This window comes from Aedes aegypti, chromosome 1, assembly GCF_002204515.2.
Source record: "Aedes aegypti strain LVP_AGWG chromosome 1, AaegL5.0 Primary Assembly, whole genome shotgun sequence".
NCBI classification, from domain to species: domain Eukaryota; kingdom Metazoa; phylum Arthropoda; class Insecta; order Diptera; family Culicidae; genus Aedes; species Aedes aegypti.
In genome coordinates this window covers 295400124-295411195 of record NC_035107.1, presented here as the reverse complement: position 1 = coordinate 295411195, position 11072 = coordinate 295400124, and the positions used below count along the sequence as shown (strand labels likewise).

Genomic DNA, 11072 nt, shown 5'->3' with positions numbered 1-11072 from the left:
GAAACGGAGCTTTCATGCTTCTGAAATAAAAACTTTCAAGCTTCTGGAAAAGAAGCTTTCAAACTTCTAGAAGCTTTAAAGGTTCAGAAAACGAAACTTCCAAGCTTCTGAGAAAGAAGCTTCCAAGCTTCTGTAAAAAATGCTTAAAAGCTTCTGGAAAAGAAGCTTCCAAGCTTCTGTAAAAGAAGCTTCCAAGCTTCTGTAAAAGAAGCTTCAAAGCTTCTGGAGAAGAAGCTTCAAAGCTTCTGGAAAAGAAGCTTCTAACCCAAGTAACAAATTCGCAGCAATTTGGCATTCGAGTGGATTTATTAATGTTTTAAGACAGTTACGTGAATGCTATGATAGCTAGAGGCGACATTTAACGTTGCTAGAAGATGATATTTTGTAAGTCAGCTCTTGGTTGTTTTCAAAACCTTTTAGAGACAAACTATAAAGTTGAAATTTTGTGGCTACAAAACCAGCTTTATTGCAGCATACAATACCCCATTTAAACTGATAGTGGTGGCTGAGTGACACTTATTTGTGACGGCTATGATAAAAGTTTGATATAATACACCTTGTTGCCATAAAAGCTGCTTTTAAACTGATTGACTTGCACTTTAATCTTGATAACTTACCTTATTTATACCTTCCATATCAATATTTGGGCTCTTCAGATGCATTACGAATGCATTGCGAACACTTATTCCCGACGAAATAACGACGAACTAATGCCCGTTTTCATTTTTTTGCGTATATTCTTCATAATAGCGTACCCAAACTGCAAACTTTGTTGAATGCTGCTTGGTTGCCGTAAAAAGCGAAAAAAAAGCTGAATCATCTTCAATCAGCATTTGTTGAAGCAATTTTACATCTGCAAATGCCGAATCATAACAGTGTGCCCTTATTTGTGTATTTATGATGACAAAACAGCATTTGTTGATGACACTCTATCAATTATGGTTCCGCCATATTAATTTCACTCATGTTGCCACAATTTCACTTTTTCAAATAATATTATCTCCATGAATTCGCTCATAAGATGCTATGGTGTGATGAGTAAACTGACTGAATATAATTTAAAGCACAATTGCCGCCCAATCAAACCAATAAATGTTCAATTCTTCACCTGGCGGTTCATTTTAGCAACTACTAAATAACTAGAAATATGCCACTTTCAGACGGGGCACGAGCAAATTTACTTCTTTCTCATCACATTTCACAGTAAATCTCACTCGGCACTAAAGATTTGGGCACTATATTTAAATAAATCACTTCAAATAATTAGCACTAAGAAATAAACTATCACAGCCATGTTTTCAATCTTATTTTCTTTTGTTTACGTTGGAAAAAAACCGGCAAGATCAACGTTATGATAAAATCATTTTCAAGATGAAGCGACATTCATCTAGAACAGGTGGCCTCAAAATAGCTACCATAAATGCTATTTTGCTTTATTCGTGTGGCATAATTATACACTTCATAGCCTCTTTCAGAGTGGGCCAACTAGTCACGTTCTAATCTACAAGAGGTTTTGGGGGATGCGATGAAGACAACAGTGCCTTGACCATGGTTTTATGGTCGTTTATTTATAGCACCCTGGAAGTAATTCGTAAAACTAAAATTGTTACTTGGGAAGCTTCTGGAAAAAGCTTCCGAGCTTCTAGAAAAATAAGCTTCCAAGCTTATGAAAAAGAAGCTTCCCTCAATCAGCTTTCTAAAGCATTTCTGTTCCATGTCTCGGTATTTCCATGAGTCGATTTTCCCGTCAGGTATCAACTCATGGAGGTTTTAATAACTTAATTTAATAATAAGGATCATAGTGTTGCCTAACACAGAACACCCAGATATAAGAAATGAATGTAATGTTTAAAATGATACTGATAAAATAAGTAATACGTGGTAAAGTAAGCGCGATATCATGGGGAATCATATGTTGCTCAAGGTAGGAAGTTATGAAATATCCCCACCAGTGTAAACTTTATCAAAGTAAGTGCCATGCTTGATGGGGGTTGGAGGTATCCACACGGCAACCATCACCAAAACACACCCACACACGAGCACCAGCAGCCAGCCAGCCAGCCAGCGAGCAACGACGACGACGACGAATGGGGACGGTCGCGGTCAGAGCCAAAAGGCATCAGCAAAAATCATCCACCATTTGTTGGGGAGGAAAAAACTTCGATGTTCAATAATTTTCTTCTCTCACTTCTCTGAAACGCATCAAACCAAAACGCATCGAAATCTACTTAAAACGCCCGGGAACGGATTAAGCTACCGAACGAAACCTGCATCGAGTCGAAGTTTAGGCTGAAAATTGTTGAATATATTGTGTGCATTTGCTCTGTGTGTCCTGTGTCTCTCGCAAAGTGTAACAACAAGTTTTTTAGTTTTCAAAAACCGTTTGTGTGTCGTGTAAATAAGAATCGAAAATCGGTAAACTTTGTCCTTTGCGGTGTGCGGGACGATAAAAAAAGGATACGCGAAAAAGGGTACAAAGTTGATCGCAGGATAGAAGAAATTGCAAGCCTTCCGGGAAAAGAATCGCATCGAAGAAAAACCACCGCCTGAAAGCATAAGAAAAAGTCTGGGTTTTCCAGTGCACAAATGCTGTAAAAAAGGGAATAAGCAACAAGAATGCCTGATGATAATGCAACAGCGAACATAAAACAAGCATATTATATCCGAAAACGATAAACGGAAACGAGAAGTGGAAAATCCAAGGAAACCAATTTCCTCCCTCACAATACGAACGAAGCAAGCATGGAGAAACGGGTGTGATGCGAAATTGATTTGTGATTCGAAGAAAGAAGAAACAAAGGAAAAATCAAGTTAGGAGGGATCAGCTCCAGTTTCAGGACCAGAGTCTCAGCCCCCGGGGAGTGCAAGTTGGGAAAAAAAACCACCACATATTCGTCCTTAAACAAACATCGAATTTTTACGCAGAAACAAAAAACGAAAAATAAATCAAGGAAAATACCATACACATACGCACGCAGCAAGAAGGTGGGATCAAAATTGCCGAAGTCTTTTTTGTTTTTCGTTACGAAGTGATGTTGAGCATATGATATATTATTCTACATTGTTACCAGACAAGTTGATAAGTGAATAAGGATAAGCAAGTAAGGAAATATTTAGATTAAGGTGGTACCACCGATGAACGAAATGGGAAAGAACTTATCGAAGGAAGCCATGAATCGCTAAAAGCGTGTGAAAAAAAAAAGAAAATCGAAGCAACCACAAGCAAGAGAAGTGCCCGCCGAAGGCTTCCAAGTTCGAAAAGTGAAAGCAATCGCACGCAGTAGGCCGTGCCATTCTCGAGTGTGATTTTATTTCACGAGTTATCACGCTCTCTCTAACTCTCTCTGTCGAATCCTGATCGACACAGAGCCGCTCTCGTGAAACATTCGGATCCATTCGGCTGTCTAGGGTTACCCTAAAATCAGGACGACTGCTATCTAAGGACCACCCTTAACCGTTTCGCTGTTCGGCGTGTAAAATCCTCTCATCCCCCCACACACTTTTCACACTCGCAAAACAACCCCCCTCACCCCCTCTCATCTCACCCATCCTAACCAACTGCGGCAAAAATGGGTGACGACAGGAATAACAAGAAGATTCTGCAAAATATAAAAATGCCAGAGCAGAGCAACGACTACCGAGTGGTGAGTAGTGGATTTCGGCGGATTTAACCGTGAAAAGTGCCATTTCCGGTCCGGTTCCGGTGCTAATTCGCTTCCCACGACTTGCAGGTGGTGTTTGGCGCTGGAGGTGTCGGGAAAAGTTCGCTGGTTCTCCGGTTCATCAAGGGAACATTCCGGGAAAGCTACATCCCAACCATCGAGGACACCTACAGACAGGTCAGTGTGGGAAGGGGGGAGGGGGGCGCAATGTGTAGAGGGGTAGTGCAGTGCAGTTATTGGCGCAAAGCCGTCGCAAGGCTGTCGTCACTGTCACCACAGAACCGGAATCGGGAGTGGGTTGCGAGATATGTGTGAGCTATTAATGGTTTGCTATGATTGCTGTCTGTCCAGGCGTCCCACATGTGTCACCGCATCCTAGGTCCCGGTCGGGTGCAGCGCACAGTTGCTGGTGAAAAGCACTGCAACCTAGGATGATGGGTTTCGCGGGGTCTAACGAAGTAGGCGGGCGCAAGGGGCGGTGGAAAATTTATTTGAACGTTCACAAGGCAACGGAGCCATGGGCGTAGCCTAAGTGGGCAACGGAAAGTAATCGGAATTGACTATAATTTAACAAAGGTTAATTTATTTTTTTTCCAAATATTTTTTTAAACATGCATATTTACCGTCAGTCGGAGCTTCTTTCGACACTTATTTGTCATTTTTAACTTTGAGATAAATACATACAGTAAACTCTCCCTTACTCGATAATCCGTGTGTGGATATCAAATTAGTTAGAGAACCATAGTAAAAGTTCGTTTTTATGACTAACTCGATGGTCCCTTCGGATCGCAGTTGCACTGGTTTTGTATTTTGTATTTTTGGCTAATTCTCAGAGACCTACTCAAAATCAGACTTCTACCAATGATTTTTCAAGAAATAGTTCAGAAAATTACATCTCGCTTCGCCCCTTCGATAGAAGTTAACCCTTCTACCAGCAGATTAATATTTTCACCACAAAAATATATTAAAATATAATAACTTATGGGATAACTTTCTTGTTTCTTATTCATTTTTAGAGTCTGCGCTAATTTTGATTATTGGACATTTGATTATGAAGATATTCCAATGTTCCTGTGGAGACTGACATTTTTCATGTAAAATTTCATTGGCCACCATTTTGTTTTAAGTCGATTTATCAAAAAATAAAATAACATATAGACTAGATAATGTCATATTACAAGGAGATCCTTGTAGGGATTAAGAAGGGTACTAAAGGAGATATCAAACAAGCATAAGGGCATATAGTTCCAGTAACAATGGAAATATAAGCAAACGGGAAGAGACGAATAACATTTCAGTCTTATGAAGTGTTTCGAGCGATGAAGTTGTGCTGGAATTGCTCCTGATGCAATTTGGGTGCTCGAGCCATTATCAATTGCTTTGATGGAGTTCAGAGATCACGATAAATATACCTTTTGATGATTTAGTTTTGTAGCTATTTGAAGTGAATTTGAAAAGACTCTCCCCCGTGAGAGGAAATCGTTTTTTTCCGAGAGGGTAAATCAATTCCCCCGAGATGATAAATCAATTGTCTTGAGAGGGTAAATCAATTCCACCGACAGGGTAAACCAATTTGCTTAAGAAGGTAAATTAATTCTCCTGAGAGGGTAAATCATTTCCCCGAGAGGGTTAATCAATTCCCCTGAGGGGTTAAAACAATTCTCCTGAGAGGGTAAATCATTTCCCCTGAGAGGGTATATCATTTCCCCCGAGAGCGTTAACCAACTCCCCTGAGAGTCAATCAATTCCACCGGCTGGGTAAGCCAATTCCCCGAGAAGGTAAATCAATCCCCCGAGAGGGTAAATAATTTCCCCGAGAGCGTTAACCAATTCCTCTGATATGGTAAATCAATTCCACTGAGAGGGTAAGTCGATTCCCCTGAGTAAACCGATTCCCCCGACAACGTAAGTCGATTCCCGCGAGAAGGTAAATCAATTCCCCTGAGAGAGTAAATCAATTCCCCCGACAGGGTAAATCAATTTCCGAGAGAAGGTAAATCAATTTCCCTGAGAGGGTTAATCAATTCTCCGAGAGGGTCAAACATTTCCCCTAAGAGGATTAATATATTCCCCTGAGAGGGTAAATCAATTCCCCTGAGAGGGGGAATCAATTCCCCAGAGAGGGCAAATCAGTTACCCTGAGAGGGTATATCAATTCACCGGAGAGGGTAAATCATTTACCCCGAGAGCGTTAACCAATTCCTCTGAGAGGGTAAATCAATCCCATCGACAGGGTAAACCATATCCCAAGAGGGTAAATCAATTCCCTTGAGAGGGTAAATCATTTCCCTGACAAAGTAAATCAATACCCCCGAGAGGGTAAATCATTTTCCCCCTAGAGGGTTAATCAATTCCTCTGAGAGAGTTAACGTATTCTCCTGAGAGGGTAAACCAATTCCCCTGAGAGAGTAAATCAACTCCCTCGATAGAGTAAATCAATTCCCCTGAGAGGGTAAATTGATTCCCCCGAGGAGGTAAATTGGGGGAATGAGAGGATAAATAGATTCTCCCGATGATGATGATTATTAATTGTGTGTTAATTTTGATAATATCAACTATAGCTTAACACGTACGTCTCCAATCCCCATTCCGACTAATTGATGGCTCTCAGCCGTTTTCTGACGGATTTTGAAGATTTTTTCCTGGATCGATCACAAAATTCTTCTAGTTTCAGAGACTGAGTTCGGCTTTCCGATAATGACCATGGTTTCGGATGTGTTCTGGGGTAACCCTTATTCCCGTGAAGTTGGCCACTTTTTCATCGAATCTATAACCTCGCTTGTGACACATAAAACATCATGATTTTGCAAAATATGCACATTGGGATTCGTTTTGAGACTTTTGGCTACATTGGGCACTGACATGGACACTCCGGGAACCTTGTGTTCTCGTGTAGGAGGACAGTTTGCAATAATCTACCAAACCTATCTTTCGACCTATCAAACTTCATGTTTTTGCAAAATATTTACACTGGTAAGCATTATGAGACTTTTTGACCGTATTTGGCGATCACTATGGACACTTTGGGCCCAGATAGCCGTAGCGATAAACGCGCAGCTATTCAGCAAGACCAAGCTGAGGGTCGTGGGTTCGAATCCCACCGGTCGAGGATCTTTTCGGTTTGGAAATTTCCTCGACTTCCCAGGGCATAGAGTATCTTCGTACCTGCCACACGATATACACATGCAAAAATAGTCATTGGCATAGTAAGCTCTCAGTTAATAACTGTGGAAGTGCTCATACGAGCACTAAGCTGAGAAGCAGGCTCTGTCCCAGTGGGCAGTGATGCATTTTAAATTGAACGCGAGCCAAAAATGAACTGAACGCGTTCTGATTTTGCACGAGAACCTAGTAGACATTGAACTCTCGTGCAAGATTCTGCACCTGCTCATGAACGGCCGCTTCAGTTCAAAATGCACATTGAAGATAAAACCCAAAAAAAAAAATGCATCAGAACATAATGAATTCCTATCATTACAAATATAAGGAACCCTAAATGTTTCTTAACATATTTGCAAAACTCCCGCATTCAAATATGTCATGTGTCTGGCATGACGACAGTTTTCATTTCGCGTTCAATTTTCAGCTCGCACGGGTTCAAATTTTTGAACTGCTCAATGTTCAAGCCTACTTGATCCCTCGTTCAAAGGTTTGAACTGGAACGCAAACTGAACGCGTTCAAATGCAACACTGGCAGTGGGGACGTAACGCCAGAAAGAAGAAGAAGATGGACACTCCAGGAACCCGTATTTGGCCATCAGCTTAGACACTCCGGGAACCTGGTGTCCTCGGGAAAAAGGACACTGTGATAATGCACAAAAACCTATCTTGCGACGTATCAAACTTTATGTTTTTGCAAAATATGTACATTGGTAAGCATTATGAGACTTTTTGACCATATTTGGCCAACGCTATGGACACTCCGGGAACCTGGTGCCCTCGGGGGAGTGGACGACTGGTAATAATACTAGCTGTTGAAATACAATTTTGAAACAAAATGTTTACACATTTTTGTATAATATCTTGTACATGAAAGAATTCAAGGACATTAAGAGGTGAATGATAGATGTTATGAATTTATTTTATTATTGAAGTTATATCCTTATAAACGGTCCGATTAGTATAAGAGTAAATCAGGAGGAGAATGTAGGGATTGTGAGGGGTACTAGAGGAGATATCAATCAAGCAGAAGAGCATATAAGTAGTTACAGTAGTTACAACTAATCAAACGGGAAGAGACGAATGGATCCCGGAACAAAAATCAAATGCTTTCAAAACGACTATCGAACGACCAGAGCGCGTATTGAAACCTTGTTTAGTATTATAGAGCAGTTCCACAATACCCGAACCTGATTTACAAGGTTAAGTTGAATTAAAATAGACAAAAACAATGTTGTCTTAGATTTCATTCATCAATATTTCACCTATCTGCAGTTAAAGTATTATAGTTAATTTGAAATGAAAATCAGTTGTGATGCATAGGTATATTTCAATGTATAGGTGATACCAATCACTTTCAAATTTTACCATATCTTTTAAAATCTAATCTCATGTTTATGCAACTTATTTACATTGTTGTGTCAAATGGAATCTTCATGCTTTTAAATTGTTGGCATGACAAACACAGGTATATTTGTCCTGGAAAATTGTAAGGTACACCGAGCAAATTAAAACGGATACTGAAAGATAAAATGGCCTTAAAAAAATTAAATATGATGAATAATTCAAGCACCAAAGAATTTATGTTATTGACAAATGGAACAAACTGTAGAGTAACCTGCTATAGTTTATTGAACATTACGTAACTAACATACCAGAAAAAAAAAACAAATTCAAGCATAAATGGCCTTAAACCTCAATAAAAACGCTTATTGAGTAAGCTAAATGCAATAACTAAAATACATTCCTGTATCAACAGTCACCGGAAAAACATGCAGCTTGTTCTGTGCCATTATTTGAAAATAATACAACAGTATTTTCTAGTTCAACATTCAATTTCGGGAAATCCCGGGATTTTCGAAAATATCCCGGGATTCGGGATTCTTTAGATCCCGGGATTTTTGTCCCGGGATTCCCGGGACAAGACCCTCTACTCCGGGGATTCTTCAAAGAATGTTGCACTGAATAGTTTGTAGATACTTTGCTAGGAATTTCCACAGAATTTTCTCCAAACAACTTCGATAGTTGGAATTTGTTTAGGAATTCTACCTGGAGTTCTCTTGATGACTCCTCAAAAAGTTTTTCGAAAATTTTAAAGAGAATTCAGAAACTTTTAAGAGAGATAATTCAAGAATTTAACCAGAAGTACCTCAAATGATATACAGTCATCCCTCCATGAATCGATATTGAAGGGACCATCGACTCATGGAAATATCGAGTCATAGACAGGCATTGAAGACGTGAGGGAGCGTAATGAGCATGAACTTTGCACAATCAAAGCGACCATGTTTCCCGAGCGAACTGTGCTACTCAGTTTGACTCCAGTTAGTGATCATGATCGATCACTGTTGGGATAAATAATGAGCTCGGATTTTCACCTACAGGGTGGCCAGTGAAAAGTCAATTTCAAATTCCCGGTTTTCTCCCGGTTTTTTCCCGGTATTTCAAAAATATTCCCGGTTTGATGATATGCTAAGAAACATTATTGCGATTTTTTTACCATTTAAAAAGACTTTTAAGTACGAGTTTTTTGGTCATAAACCAAAGCATTTCTATTAGGGGTAGACGGAAATCTGATATTTTGCTGTGCATTCCAATTTTCTGGGCTTATACTGATTCTGCTAAATTCCAGTTTGATATAATAGATCCGGCAGAAATAAGGACAAATCTTTTTTTTTATTATTATTTTGTCAATCTTCAAGCGTCTAATATTTCAATAGCGCGCTGTGTTCATAAACATCGTAAGAATGCAACGCCACATTTAAAAACTGATTTCGAAAAGCGGCGACTTGAGGTGCGTCGCGAGTCTCACTAGCGCGATCCGGATGGGTGGTGACGCGACAATATAAGAAACGATATTTTACGACGTAATCGTGGAATTTGTTATAAAAAAGTTCAGTGTTAAAAAAGTTTGACCTTTTTTTATATGATGGGATCGAGTCAATCTTTGAATGAATCATAGTTTAAATTTCAAACGGTCACAGATTTGGTAGACATAAAAATGAATTTATCAATTGTTCAACATTTCGGTCATCAGCATAGAATTTTTTGTTATGTTTGATTCCCACAAATCTGGAATGTCATAATTCTGAAATGAATTACAATTTTACCAGATTGAGCAAGCCATTTTAAAGTCAGTAAGCATCGAAGCGTCCTGTATTTTGCCTAGCTTCGCTACTCTACCCTTTTCCAGTAGAGAAGCTAGGCAAAATTCAGGACGCTTTGATGCTTAGTGACTTAAAAATGGCTTGCTCAACTTTCACCACCTGATTAAATTTCAATCTTGTCGCTCCCTTGCGACGCCTATCCACCTATTCATTTCCATATTTTGCTTCTATAGACTCCCTTTAGCTTTGAGTCGCATGACCGCTACAGCCATGAAACAAAATAATATACAGGGTGTTTGCTTCCATGTTTTTAATAATTTGAGGGTCGATAGGTCTCCATGAGATATGAAAAAGTGCCCATGGAACATAGGGTCGCAAACCACTGCTAAGTGAGTTATTCACGATTTTAAGATTTTCAACTTGGTCATCTTTGAAACCTCATATCTAATTAACTATGTGTCATACATTTAATCTCAGCGCATGAATCGAAAGCTTATAATCTAATCTATCTTAGTTTCTTGGACGTGAATTTTGTAGAAAATGATTCAAAGGCTCAAATTACGAAAAGTTTGCAAAAAGTGACGGAAAAATCAGCATTTTTCGACGTATTTTCATGAATTTTATTAAAATTATCGTAATTAATGTAAAAAAAGTTCTTCTACAAAATATGCATTAACTTATTAGCTACCAAAGTGTCTTTGAGAGCAAAAGTGTATCTCTTGTAGATTCGTCACAATAGCGTGTTGAAAGTTGTGCTTCAAACAGCAAAAAAATCAAAAAAATTGACGGCTGTTTACCCTATTCGTTCGTTCGTTCGTGTGTTGATGCCTCCGCGTGTGAATGAAGTGCTCGGAGACCTAAGTATATTGACAGCTATAGAAGGTATGCTATTCACGACTGTGCATTAGTATTAGTAGATAGTTATGAACTTTTTCTGGATTTGTATGGCATTTGTTATATTTCAATGCAATTTAAGTAAATTTAGGTATTTAGGATAACAATATATCGATAACTTAGCAGAATAATTTATTACGTATCCGATTGGGAGGTCATTGTCGTAAATTCATTCAAATTAAATGCATTTGTTCTATTTATGAGGAGTATTTTTCATGTTTCTCATCACAACCCATTACCTCCCTCAGAA

General features: G+C 39.1%; 1 protein-coding gene across 1 annotated transcript in view; it reads left to right on the top strand.

Annotated features, from left to right (window-relative positions):
• Window positions 1-2048: 2048 nt before the first annotated feature.
• Window positions 2049-11072, top strand: part of LOC5565935 (GTP-binding protein Di-Ras2) — a 42389-nt gene continuing 33365 nt past the window's right edge. The window contains exons 1-2 of the mRNA XM_001650263.2: window positions 2049-3644; window positions 3732-3839. Coding sequence (XP_001650313.2) covers window positions 3570-3644; window positions 3732-3839 — 183 coding nt within the window. The 5' untranslated portion in view covers window positions 2049-3569. The remainder of the gene's footprint in view (window positions 3645-3731; window positions 3840-11072) is intronic.